We start from the raw sequence: 23,591 nt of genomic DNA, 5'->3' as shown, positions 1-23,591 counted from the left end.
CTGCCATTGACAGGCTTGGGGGAAGGTGGGGGAGGGAAACTGGGGACACTGGTGGTGGGAAATGTACACTGGTGGAGTGATGGTGCTGGAACACTGTATGACTGAAACCTGATCATGAACAGCGCTGTAACTCTGCATTTCATGGTGATTCAATAAAAAAAGCCTCTGTTAAGGACTTTAAAAAGGAAATGTTGAGGATGTTAATATATATATATATATATATACATATATATATATATAATTATCAAGAACTAAGAGAACCACTTTTGAAAATCATTCCAAAAGTTGAAATTTTAAAGCTTGAATACAGATTTGTTTTGTTTTCTTTTGGAACCACACCCATGATTCTCCGGGATTACTCCCGGTTCTGCCCTCAGGAATGAAGCCTGTCAGTGCTTGGCGGACCATATGGGATGCTGGGGATCACATGCAAGGCAAGCACCTTACCAACCATACTATCTATCTGGGCCCTGAATACAGAAAAAAATAAAATTAAAAAAAAAGAATTCATTCATAATGTTTAGAACACTCTAGTGGGGCACTCTATCCACTTTTCAAGATCCAGCAAGACGGATTTTAATGTCTGAAATCACAGGATTTCTCAGAAATGGATGATTTCTATGCTAGAAGGTGATGCTTATGTAGACTCTGAAAAGGGAAATGGTGAACTGTGATCTTGTTTCACCCAACTTTAAAAAATTTGAAAATCAAAAATTTGAGGGCTGGAGAGATAGTATGGGGTGGGAGTGATTATTCAACAGGTGGCTGGCACTGAAAGTCCCAGGCACTGCCAGGAGTGATCCTTAAGCAAAGAGCCAGATGTAAGTCCTGAGCACTGTCAGCTGTGGCCCCCTCGTTCCCCCCCACAAAAAAAAATCAGGAATTTTATTTGTTCTTTAATTCATAAGACTGGTTCTCAGTTCATACTTTGAAATTAATCTTTTCTGAAGAAGAGCCTTATTTAAATAAATGAAATTCTTGCATCATTAATAAATGTGGAACCTTAAAATTAGTAAAATTTCAGAGCTGGGAATGGTCCAATTGATAGAGCACATGCATTGCCTTTATGAGGCTCTAGGTTTGATCCCAGCACTGTGTTACCTCCCATACCCACACTGGGTATGCCCCCAACAGTAGCAAATTAGCGAAGTTCCAAATTTGAAACTATGTTTTAAAATAACTACTACTTGCATCCTTATGACTAAGGATGATACAGCTAAACCCAAGCCAAGAAGCAAAAGCAGAAGTGACTATACCCCAGAAACTCTAGTCCATATAAACAACCCCAGAAGAAAGGTCTTGGTTTTGCTTTCATTCTCATTCCTATCAGAACACCTGTCACTCTGAGGTCCCTAGGCAGGAGCATTATGATAACCCAGGGCTAAGGTGCTGGCCCTGCATACAGCCAACCCTAATTTCATCTCTGGCACTACACATGGCTGCTCAAGTACCACACCCCGAACACAGCGCCAGGGGTATGCCCTGGGCACAGCTGTGCAGAGCCCCCCAAACAAAAACAAAACAAGAAAGAAAAGAAAGTATACAATAGATTAGATGAAAAATTATAAAATTAGGAATGAGGTCATGGAGCACAACATGGGCAGGAAAATTCACTGCCATTTTTGGGGAGAGATGAAAGGACGGACCAAAATTGAGAGTTGTCCTCAGAGCAAACACTCCCGGGGCTAGAACCGCAGGTAGGGTGTTTGCCCTGCACGTGGCTGACCCAAGTTTGATTCCCCCACACCCCGTGTGGGTCTCCAAGACCTCTGGGTGTGATCCCTGAACGCAGAGAGCCAGAAGTAAGCCCTGAGCACTGCTGGGTGTAGCCCCCAACAAAGCAGAAACAAAAGCAAAACACTCTTTTAAATTGTCAGTCGAGGGCCGGAGTAATAGAAAAGTGGGTAGGGCATTTGCCTTGCACTCGGTCAACCCAGGTTTAATCCCTGGCATCCCCTATGGTCCTCCAAGCAATCCCAGGAGTAATTCTTCAGTGCAGAGTCAGGAGTAACTCCTGAGCATCGCTGAGTTTGACCCAAAAAGCAAAAATATAAATAAAATAAATTTTCAGTAGACAAAGTGAGGGCTGTGCACATACATACATGTACAAGCACTACGGAACCAATAATACTAAAGCTTGATGAGGACAGTCCAGATTTCCTTGTTATTGTTGTTTGGACCACGCCCTGCCGTGTTTAGAGGCTACTCCTGGCTCCATGCTCAGGGGACCACATGGTGCTAGGGAGTCACACAGGTCTAATTGCACGTAAGGCCTGCATCAGTCCACTGGGCACTCTCTGGCCCAGACAGTCAAGGATATAATACCTGATTTTAATCATCTTTAGAAGAAAGGTGTTTTTCCGGGTCTCTGAGGTCTTTTGAAGGATACCCATCCTTGATAACCGCTAAAGAGCTTTCCTCATCCCTTTCCCAATTCACGATTTCACTTGTGATGAAATAGTGAATAGCTTTGTAAGAAAGCTGTTCTTACAAAGGAAAGTGCTGATATGCTATACTGCCGAGCAAAAGCGCTGACCTGACCTAAAATAAGCTGAAGGGAGTATTAACATAATTAATAGATCTCCGTTAGCTTGATGACTAGTAGCTTTGACACAGGCATAAAGAACCTGCTAGGGTCAATACTTTTCAAAAATCTTCCCATGACAAGATAAGATTTGCATGGCAACTTACTACTCACTATTCATAAAACAAAAATTTTAGACATAAAATATACAGGAAATCATGTACCCCAAACAGAATTTCTACAAAACACTATTTACTATAGTATTCCATTCTTTTCTATTCAAACTTTTTTTAATTTGAGTAAAATGTGTTATAACTGACTCAGCAGTGGGCTATAATATATAACTGATTTCACATGGTGCTAGTTGGGGTTATGAGATTCAGTTTGAATCTACTACTCTGGTTTATAATAATGAACTAAATGAAGCTCTTGTTAAATAATTGTTCTAAAGGGTGTTATTTAAAAGTTGTTTTTTTAATTGGGTCACCATGAGATACACAGTTACAAAGTTATTCATGATTAGTTTAATCCAATATCATTCCTTAACCAGTCTCTCTCTCTCCCTCTCTCTCTCTCCCTCTCTCTCTCTCACTCTCCCTCTCTCCCTCCCTCTCTCACTCTCCCTCTCTCTCTCCCTCTCTCTCTCCTTCCCTCTCTCACTCTACCTCTCTCACTCTCCCTCTCTCTCTCCCTCTCTCTCTTTCCCTCCCTCTCTCACTCTACCTCTCTCACTCTCTCTCTCTCTCTCTCTCTCTCTCTCTCTCTATCCTTCTGGGCATTGGTGGTGATATTTAAAACCAAAGTAGCATTTTTAAACAATAAATTTAAAAATGGATAAAAGCTAAGGAATGATTCTGCCCATCAAACAACTCACTCTATTACTGGCACTGTATTGCCACTTTGCTTATTGTGAGAGCCTAGGAGAAGCTGCATGGTCCTTCCCCTTGAACTGGTTGGTGAAAAAGATGGTATTTGTGCTATTTCATCTGAGCACTGAGGTCAGACAACTTCCCTTCAAATCTAAAGATCTGCCATCAAAAAGAAAAGCAAAAACCTAAAGATAAGATACAGACACATAACACATAATGAGATCAGACAACAAAACAAAACTTGGCAGAGATTAAATAAAAAATAAACTGAGTAACGAGTCATACCTTTTTAGATTTATTTTGGAGGGTGTATCCTCTGAACCAACCTGTCAGGGAATAAAAGAAAACAAAATCTATATTTTGTTTATAGGATCCTATAAAGATATTAGCAGTGCACAATATCATATTCTGCTAGAAAACTGGGAAAGAATCCAAGAGTCAATTAGCAGGCTCTACATTAGAACTGTGCCCGGCCTCTAATCCTTTGGAAAAAGAAAAGGGAAAAGACGCATGAGAAGGCAGTCTTAACATCTCACCACATGAAAGCCATTCAATCAATGTTGCATGAACAAATACAGGCTTTCATCCATGCACATACATTCCACAAGGCAGCTCATACTATTACAAAAGATACTTAAAACATTCCTCTCTGTGCTCACTCTCAGAATTCCCAGCTTCTATATTAAGAACTAACCCAATTTTTAATTTGAACTAGCTGATCTTATATATACAAATATTTGCATGAAAAATTACAAAATAAAACAAACAAAACAACACTGTAGATAATTTTTGGCAATGCTATAAGCATCCCTCACAATAAAAATTTTTATGTGTTTACTTGATAAGGCTTTAAAAGTAAAAGCTTTAATTTCTTCCTTAAAATCCCAGTATTATACACCCTCATGGGTACTTTCTTGACAAATATATATTGAGGAGGAAATACAAAATTTTATCTACCCATAAACAAATATTTTACTATTATAATTTAATTTACCTATAATTAAAATTAATTATAGTTTAATTATAATTCTATTATTATGTATTATAATAAATACTTATTATCTATTGTAGGTAATTCCCTATATAATTTTCTTTGGGCTGGAGCGATAGCACAGCGGGTAGGGTGTTCGCCTTGCACGCAGCCGACCCGGGTTTGATTCCAACCTGGGTTTGATTCCTCCACCCCTCTCAGAGAGCCCGGCAAGCTATCCATGGCATATTCAATATGCCAAAAACAGTACCAACAAGTCTCACAATGGAGACGTTACCGGTGCCCCTTTGAGCAAATCGATGAGCAACAGGATGAGTGACAGTGACAATTTACCTTATCCTTTATACCTACTTGTCATCAAAGTGGTCACGTTTCATATGTAAATCCTGTTAAAAGAGTTGCATATAGCCATAGTTGATAATACAGCAGGTAGGGTACTTGCCTTTCACAGGACCAACCCAGGTTCAATCTCCTGCATCCCATATGGTCCCTGAGCACCACCATGAGTGATCCCTGAGTTCAGACCCAGGAGTAACCCCTAAGCACTGCCAAGTGTGACTCAAGATGGAAGGAAGGAAGTGAGGGAGGCAGGGAGGGAGGGAGGGAGGGAGGGAGGGAGGGAGGGAAGGAAGGAGAGAGGGATTAAAAAATAAAAAGCCTACAAAACTGTACATCGGTTAGGGAAAATTCTACTCCGTGCACAATATACTGAAAAGTATAATACATTTATCAGAATGGCTGAAATTAAAAAGACTGACATTATTGAGTGTCGGAAAGAATACGGGGCTCTTAGATTATTAGAAGTTCCTTATAAATTAATTGCCATGAATTGCCAATAGTCCCACACCAACATACTCAAAACATTTTAAAAAAATCCATAGAAATTACTTTTCATGAATGCTTCATTGTCACTGTCACTGTCACCCCGTTGTTCATCCAGGTGCCAGTAAGGTCTTCATTTGTCCCTATTGCATGCTAGTGTAGCCCAATGGCATCTGCTCACTCCAGGAACATGAAGAGCACATTGTTGTTACTGTTTTGAGCATATCAAACATGTCATGGGTAGCTTGCCAGGCTCTGGGTTCCTCTGTCGGTTCCTTCATGGGTGAGGCTCGTCCAAGCATGTGGAGAGTGGCCTTGAGCATGGCTGTGGCTGGGTTCTGGAGGTTTTTGGCTATGAGGGTTCGGCTTGGGGCAGGGAGGGAAACTCAACCCACCCCCTCTGAGGGAGCCTTGATGAAGACAGCCTGGCACATATGCTGCCCGAGCCCATGTGCTGCTTGCCAAGTACATGTGGTGCCTGAGCATATATGTCGCATGCATCTCCCCTCTTGAGATGTGTACTTTTATGCTTTCATGATTTATTCCTTTCTTTCATTTTCATTTTATTTCTACAGAGACACTTACTTTGGGCACATACAACAGTAAGTAATTGAATGAAAACAAACAACCGTGTAAGTGAAGATTTAGGATCTGAAATGTGAATCAGAAAAAGAGCAAGCAAAAAGCTAGAGGGGAACTAGTTTGGGATGTTTCTGAAAGACCAGCTGGTGAGTTATGAAAAACAAAGAATAGAACACGTTGTGAAATGGAGAGTAGATAGTCAGATTCTAACATTCCTTACTATAATAAGGGATTTGTATTTCCACTGCATGCCATTTCAATGATAAGTTCATACATCATTAGCAATCTTGCAGAGCAACTATAAACCGTACAAACCATAAACAAAAACAAAAATCTGAAATTATCTGAAGTCAATGGAGTGGAAAAAAAATGTAGGCTGTGTTTAGAAGGATGTCGAGACTTAGAACAGAAAGTAGAACAGGATGGCCTTTCCATGTTATAGTTCCTGGCCTAGGGGCTGGGCACATCCAGCACAAAGTGTGGCTAGAGTCCAAATAGGAAATGTGACATCTTCTGAGCCTCTGAAATTAACAACAGAGCTTTGAGACAACTAGAGCTATTAAAAAATATAAGGAAGGGACCAGAGCGATATTCTATCAGTTAAGGCACTTGGGTTTGATCCCTGGCATCCTTATGGTCCCCAGAGCCTGGCCAAGAGTGACTTCTGAGCATTGCTAGAGGTATACAAAAAACTTGTTGACAGACACACACACACACACACACTCACAAAGAAGTTGGGAAACAAAGTTGATAGTAAGCTTATAACAAATTCCATATACTAAAGTATTACATATCTCAGTATCTTACTGACCTCTGACCTCTAAATTACTACCATGTACTAGTCAAGAGTTAAAACATCCCACTGAGAAAAAAAAAGAACTAAGAAGAAATACCAGCTTTGCCCAAAAGACAGACTTTGCAGTGTGAATGAAATGAAGTAAAATCTGAAAATAAAGAGGAACTCCATCCTTCAGAGGAATGAAAGAGAAACAGAGACTCAGAACAAAATATATAAATAATCTAGGATACAATTCAAAATTATTCAGCAAAATAAAAATTAGGATGGCATGACCCATTCTGAAAATAAAAGTAATCTTGACAAACCCTAATTTGACCAAATGTCTTAGCAAACCTTGATTCAACCCAATGACTTTTCCATTCAGGACTTTGACTATATGTCACTCCCTTCACCTACAGCGGTTCAGTGGGGAAATCTGCTGATCGTCTTCAGTGGGGTCTCCATAACACGTGACACTTTGCATTTTTTTCCTTAGTGCTTTTACCACTCTCTGTGATTTTTATGCTCTTAATTATACTAGCTCCTGGAGTATCTGACTTGGTTTCTATTACTTGGAATTCTCTGAGCTTCCTGGATCAGGGTATCTTAACTCCTTACCAAGTTTGGGTAAGTACTTAGCTATTTCTTCAAATAAGAACTTTGTCCTTTTCCTTCTCTCCACTAGCCCTATGGCACCAATGTTATTCCTCTTAATGCTGTTCTCTATGGTTCTTATGGTTCCTTCATTATTTCTATTCTTTCTTCTTTCTATCCTTTTTGGATGGTTTCCACTCATTTACCTTCTAGCTCGCTGGTTTGATTTTCTGCTTCTTCTATTCTGCTGTTGGCACTAGAGCACTGTCAGACGGTTCATCACTGATTTACCTGAGTGGGCGCCAGTAGCGTCTCCATTTGTCCCAGCCCTGAGATTTTAGCATCGTAAACTTTATGCCCTCTCTCCACAGATTCAGCACGCCAGCTGGATGTCCTTGGGCATGAGGGTGACGCACTTGGCGTGGATGGTGCAGAAGTTGGTACTCTCAAAGAGCCCCACCAGGTACGCCTCACACGCCTCCTGCAGGGCCAGGGCAGCCGAGTTCTGGGAGCGCAGGTCGGTCTTGAAGTTCTGCACAATCTCTCGCACCAGCTGCTGGAATGGCAGCTTGTAGATGAGCAGCTCCCTGGACTTCTGGTAGCAGTGGATGTCACACAACGCCACGTTGTCGGGTCGGTAGCGGTGCGGCTTCTTGTGGGCGGCCTTGGTGGCCAGCTGCTTGCGGGGTGCCTTCCTGCCCATTGACTTGCACACCGTCTGCTTCCCAACACAGCTGGAGACTCCCTCAGGAGTCTGAAGGAGTCTGTTCTGCTGTTGGGCCCTTTTTAAATATACTGTTCAGTTCAGCTACTATATTCTTTGCTCTATATTTTTATCAAGAGTCTCTTGCCCACGCGCCTGGCTGTCTTCCCCGGGGCCTCCTCGGAGGGGCTGTGCTCCAGCTTCCCTCCCCGCCCCAAGCAGAGCTCCTGGTGGCGGAAGACCACTGGAACCTAGTTACAGCCATGCTCAAAGCCCCTCTCCACACGTCGGAGAAGCCTCATGCATGAAGGAACTTGAGGTGGAACGCAGGTGTGTGGGACCCGGGGCTGAGACCTCCAAGCCTGCTCGGATCAGGACTGGGCCTCTTCTGCCTAGATTACCCATTTCCCAGTAGCTAGGCGGTCACACCCAGGGACTGCCCCCGGTGCCATGTAATTCTGTCAATGGCCAGCATCCAGAAACTTAAAAGAAAGCTCCCGGAAGTACGCGACCGGCCGCGACATCTTATAGCCTACTTCTCCCTCTGGGAGAACCTGGCAATCTACCAAGTTTCCTGCCCACATGGGAGAGCCTCGCAAGGTCCCCATGGTGTATTAATATGCCAAAACCAGTAACAAGCTGGGTCTCATTCCCCTGACCCTGAAAGAGCCTCCAGTACGGCATCGTTGGAAGGACAAGTAGAGAGAGGCTTCTAAAATCTCTGGGCTTGGACGAATGGAGATGTTACTGAGACTGTTCGAGAAAATCAATGATGTACAGGATGATGATGATGATGATGATGATGATGATATATTTTTATATTGATAAATGCTTTATATTTTTTTGGCCTTTTTCCAAACATCAGTTCAGACTTGCTCCTTTGTTGAGATACTCATATCAATCTGTTTCTGTGAGCACCATGAAGACGGTTACTTTGACATCTTCTTTAAGTGGTTGAATGGCTGAATTATTACCAGGCTGTTGTCTGGATCCATCACCGGGGACAAGTTCCTCTCTTTCCCCCTATTACCCAGTGATCCATGGGGGCTTGGGCAGGGGCTGGGCCCTTGGTTTGAGTGAGCCTGGGCGACACGGAGGGAAATGCAGTCTCTGGTATCTGGCCCCTGCCAGGGCACTGAGGTCAGGCCTGTCTCGGAGACATGAGGGATTCAAGCAAGAGCCCCCGGACAGCTGTGTGACAAGCCTGAGCCTGTCTGGAAAGCAACTGGGGGTGAGTTGTCACAGGTGTCTCAAGGTGCTGAGTTCCAGAGGGCCTGGGAGACAAACAGGGGATCAAGACGGGGCACTGGGGGACCTAAATAGTATTTGTTCAGCAGCGTCTGTGAGTAGGTCTGAGGCAATGATGAAGGGCCCAGTGCCCAGCAGTTCCTAAGCCATATAACCACGAGGATCTGACGCATGTTTCACCGGAGGCTGGGAGCCTGAGCAGACAGGCAGGAAGGCACCTCCCTAGCCTGTGTCTGGTCCTAGTTCCAACTCCCAGCACCCCCATGCGCTCGGCACTCTGAGGAGTATCAGGGATCGCTCCTGAGCACAGACCCAGAAACAGCCCCTTCGAAGTGCTTGGCCTGGTTCAGATCACCCCTCCCCCTTCCCAAAGTAAAAACCTGAAATAGAAGGTGGTCCTCCGTTCCAGCAGTGTGTCCACTCCAGAGCTGGTACATGGCAGCCCCCTTCTTAAAAGGGACCCAAGCGGGTACAGATTCCTCAGTAGCATTCAACTTCAGACTGGCAGAGAATTATTCTATTTGTCTGCGGGCAAACAATCTTAGTAACTCTCAGGCCCCAGTGAGCTATTTGTTGGGGGTGGGGGGGGCTCGCCTCAGGGCCGTTACTATGGAGAGTGAGATCAATACGAAGCACGCCAGCGCTGCGATCGGCCACCTGTGAGAGGTTTACTCACATGTCACCCACGGGCAGCCCTGACCCTGTTCATATTCTATCCTTTCTGGCTTCCCCCTCCACAGCCCTAAGTCTGGGACTGCAAGATGGGGCTGCTAGATGTACTTCCAACATTCCTTAGAAATCTCATTCTGATGGTCACGTGGCTGTCCTGCAGTCTGGTTTCTCTCTCTCTCTCTCTCTGGTCCCTCTGGGCACTCTTCCTTTCCACTCCTTGCTGTGGAAGTTTTATTTGTCAGGACTCCAGGTCAGCTTCCATGAAGGTGTGTTCTAAGTATGCCAGGCAGTAAACCAGGTTGTTAGTATTCAGCCCTCATGACTGTGCCCCTGGAAGCTTTATTCTTTTGTGTTTTATTTTGTTTTGGTAATACCCAGTGGTGCTCAGGAGCTTGGGGGTTACCCCTGGGAGTGCTCAGGGCAGCGTGCAGTCTCGGGACCACCCCTAGCCTCTCACATGCAAACCATGAGCTTTTTTCCATTGAGCTATTTCTTCTGGCCTGAAAGCTCTATCTTTAATAAATGACCACTGGAGTCCATCAAAATGTAAGTAATAGGAATAGTGGCAACCAAACTATAATATATTCAAATAATGGAATGTATTTGATGAGATAAACAAACTGTTATATGTAATATTGTGGATGAATCTAGGATTTAAAAAAAAAAGTGCAAAGAAGATTCCAAATAGAGACACTCAGTATTTCAATTATAAAAAGCTGAAGAGCAATCCAAGGGGTCCTAACTCAGAGTATTACTTATCTGGGAGAATAGGAATTATGTGAAACAAGCAGAAAGAAATTCTTTTTTTTTTTTTTTTTTTTTTTTTTTTTTTGCTTTTTGGGTCATACCCAGCAATGCTCAGGGGTTACTCCTGGCTTTGCACTCAGGAATTGCTCCTGGCAGTGCTTGGGGGACCATATGGGATGCCGGGGATCGAACTCAAGTTGGCCGCGTGCAAGGCAAACGCCCTACCCACTGTGCTATCGCTCCGGCCCCAGAAAGAAATTCTTGAGAATGAGACAAAGGTTCTGTAACTTGATAAAAGTATCAGGCATTCATTTACTGGAACTCACTGAATTTTACATCTAACACGAATGCATTTCATTGCATATATATATATATATACATATATATACGTATATGTATAAATTGCCACTTAAAAAATCATGCAAAAATTTGTGTATCAGTGAATATTACAAAATGTCTCAAGGTAACACAGAATTCAATGCTAATAGTGTTGTTCAATTATTACTTAATAACTTTATTGAAAGTTCTCTCTGAAACCGGTTTGAGGGCATGCATGTGTGAAAAGTAACAGAACCATTTCCCATTATTTTTGTTGGGCCTGGAAAAAATTATTCCTCTTAATTACTCCATGCACAACAACTAATACTGAATGAAATATTTCCAAATGTTCCAAAAGCTATTTCAAAAAGTTCAATCACAGATTGGAGCTTTATGGGGCCCAAAAGATAGTACAGTGGGTACGCTTGCCATGCACGCAGGCAGCCCGTGTTCTATCCCCAGCACCCCAAGTGGCCCCCAGAGCTTTGACGGAAGTGATCCCTGAGTGCAGTCAGGAGAAAGCTTTGAGCACTGCTGAGTAGGATCCAAAAACCACCAAAAGTCATTTTAAAAAGAAAGTGGGCCTCACCGCCCCCCCAACACGTCATCCCCATGGAGGTGAGTGCACAGCCTAGGGACCCCCACAGTGGTGACCAACACACCAGCACAGATTGGAGACTCATTTATTCAATAGACAGATAACAGCAACCTAAGACATACAATGTATCCATCTTCTAAATCCTATTTCATAATGGGAAGAGAAATCTATACATATATGAACACAAGCAATGGACTCAGTATTTTGAAAGAATGAGAGAGGGGCGTTATGAAAGACTGAGTAGTAGAAGGGGGCGATTAGAGGGAGTCTGTCTGGAAAGTCTCTCTGAAAAAGCACACAGACGCTGAGGATTTACATCACTAACATGATCGTTGACTTATTATACATGAAAACACTTATTAAACACCAGTGTGCCAGACACTGTCTTCAGGGAGGAAGGAAATGGACCCATAAACAAATCATTAAACACAAAAGGAGCCCTAATGGTAATGCTTGGAGCCGGTGCACAATGGGAGGGTTGTGAATATACTCAAGACTCCTAAGACAATTAATTACTGAGCAGGCCTCTGAAGATTTTTTTTTAAACCAAAAGCATCATTTAGATGTGTAAATTATGGAATGTCTTGCAAAAACCTCTCCTCATTTTGCATTCCTTGCAAAATTAGGTTCTTCTCCTTCTAGCTCAGTGATTTTTGTACACTGGCAAAACAGACGTAATATAAACTTACCATTATAAACATTTTTTAAAGTGCACAGCTCTGTGGAATTACATATATTCACACTGTGCAATCACAAATTATTTCTGACCTCCCAGGAACTAATGGCAAGAGCCTCTCACGTAGGGAGCCACCGATTATCAAAACCCACGCTGTGTGTGTGTGTTTATGGGGTGGGGGCAGGTGGGGAAAGAGAAGCAACACGTGCTAAACTCTGTACTTCAGTGCCACTGAACTGTGAGCTCTCTGGGTAAAGCAGTTACTGAGTCAAGGTCAAAAGTCCCATCTTCAGTGGGTCCAGTAAACTGTTGGCTTTCAAGGCAGTAGTCTGCCCCCGCCCTCCCCAGGGACTGTCCTTCAAGGAGGTGCCACAGTCCGTCTGAAAGTTGGTGAGGAGAAATCACTGTCCCACACCCCTCACAGGACAAAGAAGTGTCCCAGCTGCTGGACATCTGTCTCAGGGCAGAATATACTTACTGCCTTCCAGCGCCACTGACCTCCAAGATGTTCCCTTTCCACACACATGATCTCACCGTGGTTTTTGCAAGTAAGCTCAGAGGCAGAAATGGAAAGGGCTAAGTACAATAAGAAAATTTGATTCTTTGAACTTCTGTGGGAGTTACACCACTCGGCCAGGTTCATTATCTTAACTCCGTGTCTTTGAAATAAAGAGACAACAGATGCTGAAGTCTGAGCCCCCAAAGAACTGAGTTTACAGGAATCTAACCCCCTCACTTCAAACAAGAGGAAGCAAAAGCATGGAATTGAACAAGGGCTTGAACAAAGTTAACCACAGCCTTACTATCTAAGCTGGGGGTGCAGATGAAAACAAACAAACAAACTCACTACGTGAGCGCAGGCATATACCCTCACCCTCTGTCTGTACCACACACACATACACACACTCACTCTCTTGCTCCATCATCCACTCACTCACTGTGCCTCCAAGGCCACACTGAATGGACAGCAAGAGGACGGATGCTCCCGAAGAACGTGGCCATGTCATCCCATCGATTGAAATCACCAGCAACACACCAAGTCAGGGCTAAGAAAGATGTGGTTTCTGCTTTATTTTCTGAGTGAACAAGAAAGGGGCATGTATCTGCCGTGCCTGGCGCATAGCAGACATGTGAGAGAAAGACAGCAAAGAGAAAGAGTGAGGCGGAGAGAGAAGACTGATGCGACTGTGCGCGCCTCCAGAGCAAGCTGGCTGCGAGTTCTGAGACCCGCTTCTCTCCGACTCCTCGTCGGGGGGTGGGGGGGTCGCAGGGAGCACTGGAGCCAGGCACACTGCCTCGGAGACCATGAAGTCCAGAAAGATGGTTCTCCTCTTCATGCAAAGAACTTAAATGAGTTGTTTTTTGTTTGTTTGTTTTAAATAGGGTCTCCCTCCAGGTTAACAGCACTGTGGGCCTCGAGTTCTTCAACTGTTCATTTAAAGGAATTAAGGAATTAAGGTTCGGGGGGGGTCTTAAATTCCCTACCACAAAGCATGTTATTTTGCCCTCTATGTCTTTACTTCATAAAATCTAACTCCATAGCTAAAAATATCACGATTTCTTCTAATGACCTATAATATAAGATGACGGTGCAGCCTTTTTTATTCTCAACTAGCAAATTAAACACATCCTTACATGGGCAGAGGGACCTGGTGCAGGGTAGAGGGTAGGGCAGGGCAAAGGAGTAGTCCAGAGAACGTAGACTTGTGCTTTCAGAGACCCTGTAGCTCACTGAGAACAGGAAATGCGACGGTCTCATCAAAATCATGGTTCTGACCTGCAAAAGCCTTTATTGCTTTCTGGATACAGTTCTCTTCCCTCTTGGTTAAATAGTCTGACCAGTAATTAGTTCTTGGTACTGGAGCAAAGTGCCCTCTTCTGCAAAGCATGTCTCTAACTTAACCAATCAGTGCCAGAAAGCCAAACTAATGGTACGGTGGGTAGATAGAGCACTTTCCTTGCATGCAGCCAAGCCGAGTTTGGTTCCCAGTACCCCATATGGTCTGCAAAGCTCCACCAGGAAAGATTCCTGAGTGCAGAGCTGGGAGTAAGTCCTGAGCACTGCTGAGTGTGGCCCCAGACAAAACAAAATATAAAACCAGTGCAAAAAATCTGAATGGGAACACCTGGAATATAAGGAAGCTTCACACTCTGCCATCCAGAGTCCTGCGCTGGACCAAAGGGTGCGTTGTTATTTAGACCTTGCAGTTATCAGGGCCACCAAGGCCACACTGGAGGTGTTTGGGGGCCTCCAGGAGTGCATCCAGTGACAATAGGGGTGGAGGGAGGGCAAGTGGTATGTGCTGCCAGAGTTTGAATTGGGGTCACTGTAACTTCAATGCCATCTTCAATTTTCTTAATCTTGGTTTTCACATTTATTAAATGAGTTTCAGTAACTCTCATCACCTGGGATAGTTAAGAATTAAATTAAGAACCTGAAAACCCACAGTTTAATGCATGGGACCCAAAGAATTCACAAATAGTTTGAAACTGATGGTCGCCAATGACATCCAGCGACTTTCTCCATTCATGGCTACCCCCTGGTTGTTCTGTTTATGAAAGGTGACCATTAGGAGTTCACTTGTTTTCTGAAGACTGTGTCTTTGCTGCTCTGGAAGGAGCAGAACCCCTCTAAATTATTCTTAAACTACTGACCACAACAAAGTTGAAACAGATATAAGAAGTTGGAATCTCAGGCAAGGAACAAAGCTTCACACAGAGCCTGTAGGGACTGAGAAAAAAGACATAATTTTGTTTTCCAATAGAATGTGCCCCTTGTCTTAAGAAATGGCAGGAAAGAGGACTTTAAAGAAAAGAAAACAAGAAAAAGGGTAAGAATCAACTTAATGATCAATCCACAGGACAACCAAGGCAGCGAGAACTATTGAGACAGTGGCACGGACTATCACAGAACCTGAGCAGGAACTGAATGCAGCCAGTAGAGAAGTCAGTGCTTGGACTTTAACACCTCCGACCCGAGCCCTGATTTCCACCTGAGCCGCCTCCTCTGGACTCCATGGACATCCTTCCACATCATGAAGTCTGAAGAAAGGATACTTAAATTTTGGTTTAACAGATATTTCTCTTCTGAAGGGGATGAATGTCAGAGACTCAAAATAGGTTCTCAAAAGCTCACTAAAACATTAATCTGAGGAAACAGAAAGACAGCACAGATGCTACGATACTAGCCTTGCATAGACTCTAGTTTGATTCCTGGAACATTGGTCCCCCAAGCACAGCCAGATGTGACCTCAGAGCATGGAACATACACAAACACAGAAAACTCAAGGGCTAGGTAATCTGGGGAGGAGGGGGAGAAATCCCAAGCAGTGCTCAGGAGTGACCTGCAGCTGGTTTGAAGTTCAGACCCAGAGATGCAGCACTTCTCGGGGCCAGTGACGCAGGGGGCTACCAGAGCCACACCAAGCAGGTATAAGGGACATCCAGTGTTATACCTGGAAGTGTTAAGGGGATCATGCCATGCCAGGGGTCAAATTCGGGACTTCAAGCAGGAATAATATGCACTCAAGCCCTTTAAGCTATGACCCTGATCCATCAAAAGCTTTCTTTAACTTTTGTTTTCTCTTACCTTCATTAACAATTTATAGACTGAAATTTTATGGGGAAGTGAGGCAAGGAACAAAACTCTGCTAGTAAGATTCACTTCAGGCATACAAGGTTTCCAGGCAGTATTTTTCAGGGGCAGGGAGGGATGCGGGGGCGGGGGCGGATGGGGGGCATTGGGCCACATCTCGCCTTGCTCAAGGGTTACTCTTTGTTCTGCACTCAGGAATCACTCCCCGCTGGGCTCAAGAGACCATATGAGATGCCAGGGATTGAACCCAGGTCAGCCGAGTGCAAGGCCATTGTTCACTCACTATACTATCTCTCTGGTCCACAGTATTTTTCTATTTCTACAATATGTGTTTCCTTGTTCTGTTCTTTTAAGTATAACAATACGGATATAATAGTTAACACTTATGGCATTGATGTGCACAGTTATTGACCCCACCATCACCAAATTGTGCAAGACTCTCCACCATTGTCCTCGTGTCACCTCTAGTCACATCTTCATCCCCCCACCCCTTTCCCTCCACTGCCTGGTAATCAGTTTTATAATCTAAGGCCCAGGGTTTTACACTGCTTGATACAGCCTCTCTATCCCACAAAATAACTCCTATGATATTATCTATTGAATTATTTGTCTCCGTGGGTTAACAAAATGGAGCACTGGAGCATAGTTATATATTTATGGTGTACAAGCCTCCTTATATGCTTTTAGAAATTGTAAACCACTTGTATTACCAAGAACAAAGCAGAGGCCTACATTTATCCTCTCAGGATACAAGCAAGGAGAAAAATAGATTACTGTTATCTGTCTCAAGTTTAAACTTTCTCGAGTGCTTTCTTCTTATACCGATTCTTGGCTGAGTCTTATCCAAACCCACGATGGTTTCTCACAATGGCTTGGTTGGGTCACAATAGCAGATAAGGTACATAAAGAATTCTTGATAAAAGAAACAATGAGAAGAAGAATAGCTCGCCTCGATCCCAGAGGTGGAGAGACCCCAGAGCTGTAGAGACGTCTTCAGTGGGCAGGTAGCTGCAGGAAGGGAAGGAGCCTGAGCCCCCACCTCACCACCTTCTCAGCACTTTGATCCCACCCAAGAGGCCTTCAAGTCAACAACTGTGAATCACAAAAGCTCATGGAAACACTCTTCCATCTCTGCTACTGGCAAAGCCTGCCTTCCTTAGGGATCCGGCAGCTGCCCAAATGCCAAGTTCATGACAGTGTAAGTAAGTTAAGGCACCACTCAGAAAAGCATCCTGACCCTCATTTCAGAAAATTCAAAACATGTCGAAAACCAGTTTAAAGACATAATTTTGGGAGGTCATCAATGTATCTGAAAAGGGAAGACAAAAGAGGCATTCTCTTCTTGATAATAAATCTGAGAGGAAATTTTTTCACTGGCTCTACTTTTTTTCCCCCTTTTTTCCTATTTATTTATTTATTTATTTATTTTGCTTTTTGGGTTATACCCAGCAATACACAGGGGTTACTCCTGGGTTTGTGCCCCGTTTTGTTAACCCACGGAGGCAAAGAATTCCATAGATAATATCATAGGAGTTATTTTGTGGGATAGAGAGGCTGTATCAAGCAGTGTAAAACCCTGGGCCTTAGATTATAAAACTGATTACCAGGCAGTGGAGGGAAAGGGATGGGGGAATGAAGATGTGACTAGAGGTGACAGGAGGACAATGGTGGAGTCTTGCACAATTTGCTGATGGTGCGATCAATTCCTGAGGAGCACTCAGGAATTACTCCTGGCGGTGCTCAGGAGACCATATGGGATGCTGGGAGTTGAACTCGGGTCGGCCGCGTGCTAGGCAAACGCCCTACCTGCTGTACTATCGCTCCAGCCCCTGGCTATACTTTTTTTTTTTTTTTTTTTTTGCTTTTTGGGTCACACCTGGCTATGCACAGGGGTTACTCCTGGCTCTGCACTCAGGAATTACCCCTGGCGGTGCTCAGGGGACCATATGGGATACTGGGAATCGAACCCGGGTCGGCCGCGTGCAAGGCAAACGCCCTACCCGCTGTGCTATTGCTCCAGCCCCCTTGGCTGTACTTTTTAAATGAGTTTTTTTGCTGTAAACACACTCCTACTGCCACAGGTATTTGAAAAACACAGCTCAGAGGAATACGTGTCCCCCGGAGTGGCCACTGACAAGCTGTACTTAAGGTAAAGGTCAAACAGATGTGGGAAGTGACGGGCAGACTGGCCAAAATGCCGATGGCCAAATCAGCTTTCAAGGTTAATGCCAGAATGTTTGCATGCAATTCTTGTCATAAAATCTGAGCTGCTGGGCTCACTGCCACTTGTGTTTGTGAAGTCACCTGTTTTTTATACTAGGACATACTGAGGTTATAGACTCTGAATTTCTAAACACTTTTAACAATCTCAACTAATAGACTAACAAAAGTTACAGATACTCAGAATACCTTAATGTCATGACCATCAAAGTTGACTTGAGCTGTTAAATCAAGGTTCAAAACTTACTCTTGCTTGGGGCTGGAGCGATAGCATAGCGGGTAGGGCGTTTGCCTTGCATGCGGCCAACCCAGGTTCGAATCCCAGCATCTCATATGGTCCCCTGAGCACCGCCAGGAGTAATTCCTGAGTGCAAAGCCAGGAGTAACCCCTGTGCATCACCGGGGGTGACCGAAAGAGAGAAAAAAAAACTTACTCTTGCTTTCTTTTAGTCTTTCATTCACAGCCACTGAGTACGCTTAAGCCAACCAGAGAAGAAACTGAACGGAAAAGAGCAACAATAAAAGGATGTATAGTTTCCAGAATGACTGGCATATGGGACAGAAGGATGTGGCCATCATTTCCTTTTTTTTGGGGGGGGGGTAGAGGTGGGCTATACAAGGTGGTGCTCAAGGCTGACTCCTGACTTGCACTCAGGGATCTTTCCTGGTGGGGCTTGTGCCAGCTGCATGCAAAATAAGTGCTCTACATGCTGCACTGCTGTTCTGGCCCTGACCATCACTTTCTTAAATCAAATGTTCTGAAACAGTTGGCAAAGAACACGCTGAATCATAAGGTCCACTAAAGGGCACCTATTAGCACATCTCCAGAAGAAGATTATTATGCCTCTACTTGAAAAAGAAAAAAATCTTCAATTATATTCTCATATCTTTTAAGACTGTTAGAAAGTTTACTGTTTCTAACAGAGTTTATTATTTCTTATATTGTTTATTACTTATTATTAAAAGACTGTTAGACAGTCACATTAATTGTGCTGATCCCCTCTTTAATCCCTGGCACCTTATGGTCTCACACACCACTGGGAGATACTCTCCAGAGCACAGATCTGGGAGTAGCCCCTGAGTACCACTGGGTGTGGCCCCAATCTAGTCAAATTCTTAAAAATGTAAACAAAGCTTTAAAAAATTAAATTTTATCAGCCATGGGGCCAAATAAAATGTCATGTAACTTTACCTACAATATGTAACCTTGACCTCTATTTGATAAAGATGAGATTCAAAACAGGTATGGCTCATGCCATAATCATTACTGGAGGGGGTGTGTGTCGGGGGGGTCATGCCTGGCAGTGCTCAAAACTTATCTTGGCTCCGCACTCAGGATTCACTTCTGGGTGCTTGGAACCACAGTCAGTGCCAGAGATTTAACCCGGGTTCAATCCCATTCAGACAAGCTCCCTACCTATTGTACTTACTATCCAGCTTCCATAATCTATTTTTATTTCTCCCCATATAAAAAAGCGATATTTTTATTAAGGTTCTTTTTTTTAATTTTTTTATTGAGTCACCATGTGGAAAGTTACAAAGTTTTCAGGTTATTAAGGTTCATTTTTAAACTCATTCTACACAGCTAAAATAATGTGTGTTTTTTCAGGGTGTCCTGCACTTAGTGCTATTTCCATTTCCTAATCCTCCAAATTTTCAGTGTTCTGTTCTCTTCCAATCATTCAAGTTATCTTTTTTTTTCCTTTTTGGGTCACACCCAGCAATGCTCAGGGGTTACTTCTGGCTCTGCACTTAGGAATTACTCCCGGCGGTGCTTGGGGGTCTTATGGGATGCTGGGGATCAAACCCAGGTCGGCCGCATGCAAGGCAAACGCCCAACCCACTGTGCTACCACTCTGGTCCCATTCAAGCTATCTTTAAAGTCTGTAAAAATTACACTAACACAAAACTTTTATGTTTTGCCTTCCTCTACAGAGTTGGGACATTGTTGACACATTATCTCATTTTATTATTTCTAATGGGGGTTGATTGTGTGATGCATATTCCCAGAAACTATTCTTCACAAGCCTGTGAGTTGTTTCTGGAATGAAAAATTATGTTACTCAATGGATATAAATCTAATGGAGGAAGTCAGTACCCATTGGTGAGGCGGCAGTCCCTGTGACCGGAATCTGGTTAATCGCGGGAAAGGAAGATTTCATGGTAACAGGGTTGCTGCAACTTTTTGGAAGCTAGGTGGGACAGGCCTAGCAGTGCTCAGGGTTTGCTCATGGCAAGTGCCCGACCCACCATACTATCGATCCAGTCTCCGCTGAAACATTTTCGTAAAGTACTTTCACTTAATCATCTTTAATTCAGGAGCGACATCAAAGGACATCTATATATGGAAAATTTAAATGTCTTGCCCCAGGTTGGTTTTCCTAGACAGAGACAAAAACGATCTCATCTCAGGTAGTCCTTCTCTGGAGTCAGAGAGATAGTACAATGGTTAGGGCAATTACCGACATGCAGCTAACCCAGGTTAGATTTCCGGAACTACATATGATCCCCTGAGCTATGCCAGGAGTGATCCCTGAGCCCCAAGCACAGAGCCAAGAGTTTAAGTCCTGAGCGCACTTTAACTTTTGGGTGTGGCCCAAAAGTTAAAACGAAGTATATGTCTTTTTACTTAGTTTCACTCCCATCCCTCTTGCAATAAAGTTCTGGGGCAAGGTCAGATGAAAAAAGGAGTGATCAAAGCCCTCTTGTTCAGATTTGTATCATTATTTTAGAGACAAATCAGTCAGGCAGTTTCTCAAAACACTGAGCATATGCCCCTAGGAATACACCCACAAAGTAATAAAAACACCCATCTACACAGAATCTTGTACATAATGTTCATAGCAGAATTATTCATAATACTTAAAAATATAAACAACCCGAATGTCCACTGACTGATGATAAAACATGCACACACTGAGTATTACCCAGTAATAAGTGATATAAATAACTGGCACATGCTACAATGTGGATGAACCTGAAAAAAGTGCTGAGATGAACTGACTCACAAGGGACCATCATCCACTATATGATCCTGCTTACATGAAGTTTCTAGAACAGACATATACAGAAATCTAATTTGGTTGTTTGTTGTCTGGAGCTGATGGGTACACCACTTATGAAGTATTTTCAGGTGATACAAACAATGTCCCAAAAGTACAACTTTAGGATACTTGAATAGCATCCTGAAAATGGGTAAATTACATGCTATGTAAGATATACCCTAATCAACCTTTGAGAAAGCTCACCAATAACAGCCCTCCCACAGTCTGCGGCTTGCACAGGGCTGGAATGCACTAGATTCGCCTCTATTTTCCTCCTGGAAAGAAAAGCTCTGTCCTGTACGATCCAGATCATCACAGCACTGTTCCCCTTCCTCCTTCCTGCCACGTGAGCTTGAGTGCCTCACCAAGCCTGCTATGATCTCCTACCTCCTATTTAACTTTCTATTTTATTAAAGAACTGTGATTTACAAAGTTGATAGTTGAGTTTTAGACATCTAATGTTCTAGCACCAGTCCCACCATCAGTATCAGTTTCCCTCCATCAGTGTTCCCAAGTTTGCTCTCACAACCTCCCCTCACCTGCCCAGTTTATTCTCACTGATTCAACAGGCTCCTGCCAGGTCACTGCCAGATGTTCTGTCAGGCCCTGCTAATGAGGGGAGCATGGGGGAGGCAGAGCAGGTTTTGCCTTCAAGGAGCTACCACTTTTGAAGTGATCCCTTCCATCACGGAGCAGGAAGCAGCACAGGGGGAGTCCCAGGAGATACTCCATTGTGGATTCTGGGCAGAAAACATGTTTTGTGTCTGGGCTCCAGAAAGGTGGACTCATCCACACCGGAAATGTACACATAAGTCTGGCATGCGTGTATCTCCAAGGTCAGGGAGGGCACAGTGCACAGAAATAGGGCCCCCAAAGTCAGATCCAAGAGGAAGCGGACAGAACCCACGGGGCCATAAAACCTTTCCAGCATTTCCCTTCCATTCTGTCTGGCAGAACTGTGAGTGTTTTCAGCGTTTTCCACCCCCTAATGGAAAGCAGAGGTGAGGAGGAGGGGCAGCGCTCGCTATTACTCAGCATTCCCATTGTGTTGAATGTTTGCAGAGCCGTCCAGCCCTTGCTAAGTCTTGAACTGCCTGAAATAATAAAAGAATTTGAGGATCCAGCCAGGAACCCTCAGTCCTTAGCAGATATAAGAACCTATCACTCTGCATCTGGCAAGGCAGGCACTATTTGAAAAATTAATTCCGTAAAAGAGACACTATTTGGAAAATGTAATCTAATAGAATATAACCTCCGTAAAACCGGTAAGCCACTTGGTGGTGAAAGAACTCGGTAAGCTCAAGTTCTAAGCCTGCTCATTCACACCCTGGCAAATGTCCCCGTCCACAGAAATGGGCACCCGTGTCCTTGTTGGAGAGGAATGTGTTCCAGGGCTGGCACTCCGAGAGCCGCTGAGAGCAACTAACAGGGAAGCCAGCTGCCCGCCGTCAGGATTCCCAGCGCAGGGAGCATCAGGGCCCGGACACTGGTCTTTGATTAGCGACGGGCCAAGGCTCCAGGCAGGCGCACCAGTGTGTGAGTCAAGGCTCCGGGGCCACCGGAGCTGCTCAGCTCAAGCTCTGGAAGGAATCTGAAACAGAAGTGCGCGTGCGTGTGTGCATGTATGCGTACGTGCGTATGTGTGTGTGCGCGCGCGTGCGCGTGTGTGCGTGTGTCCATGTGTGAATGCGTGTGTGTGTGTGTGTGTGCGCGCGCGTGCGCGTGTGTGCGTGTGTCCATGTGTGAATGCGTGTGTGTGTGTGTGTGTGTGCGCGCGCGCGCGCGTGCGCGCAGGGGCCAGGAAAGTGTCTCAGAGTGGACACGCAGGCTTTGCATATGTGAGGCCCTGGGTAGATCCTGACATTACAAATCAAATAAATAACTAGATGAATATTTAAACGATATACTTACATTGGACGATCTTCAGTGACCAAATTAGCTAGGTCTGTGGATGTGGGAAAATATGGATGTTCGCTAGCCAACTGGGAGGCCCCTCGTTAAAATATAATAAATATTAAACACCCTTAACGCACCACTAACACGAATCCGTTGAGGACAAAAATGTTCTATTTATCCATTGCAAAGACTGCACTGAGACCACATTGAAATTAAGAAAGATTTCTGAATATCTACTTAAAAGATACCGTCTGGTTTATATCAGACCAACTCTATACCTTTCTACTCCACTGAATTAGAAAGCTTGGTAACACACATGCACACACTCTGAAGAATTAACAGGAGAGGAAAAAGAATTAGCAGATTATAGTTTGAAAAAAAGATCAAAATTCAGAACTGTCAGGACTGCAATTGGTGTTGTTTTCCTTGTGGGACATCTGCTGGATTACGGAAAGGTCCTTCACCAGATGAGAAGCTAATTTCTAATGCTTCTGTAAGGTCAGAAATTAAAAAAAAAAAAGAAAGGCACATGAACTGCTAATGAATTGGCTGTCATCTCCTGACATAATAGATAAAGGCAGAAAGTATTACTCAGGTAAAATAAAAAATAAAGATGCAGAAGTTCAGGCAGGAGAAACAGTATAGCAGGTATGGTGCTTGCCTTGCATGCAGCTGACACATATTAGATCCCAGGCATTTCATATGGTACCCAGG

The 23,591-nt window shown here is 43.9% G+C and overlaps 1 protein-coding gene across 1 annotated transcript in view; it reads right to left on the bottom strand.

Moving 5' to 3' along the window:
- Positions 1–23,591, bottom strand: part of DOCK5 (dedicator of cytokinesis 5) — a 231,279-nt gene that overhangs the window by 136,102 nt on the left and 71,586 nt on the right. Inside the window, exon 3 of the mRNA XM_055144886.1 lies at positions 3,679–3,719. Coding sequence (XP_055000861.1) covers positions 3,679–3,719 — 41 coding nt within the window. The remainder of the gene's footprint in view (positions 1–3,678; positions 3,720–23,591) is intronic.

This window comes from Sorex araneus, chromosome 7, assembly GCF_027595985.1.
Source record: "Sorex araneus isolate mSorAra2 chromosome 7, mSorAra2.pri, whole genome shotgun sequence".
Lineage (NCBI taxonomy): Eukaryota > Metazoa > Chordata > Mammalia > Eulipotyphla > Soricidae > Sorex > Sorex araneus.
This window is presented reverse-complemented; position numbering and strand designations above follow the sequence as displayed.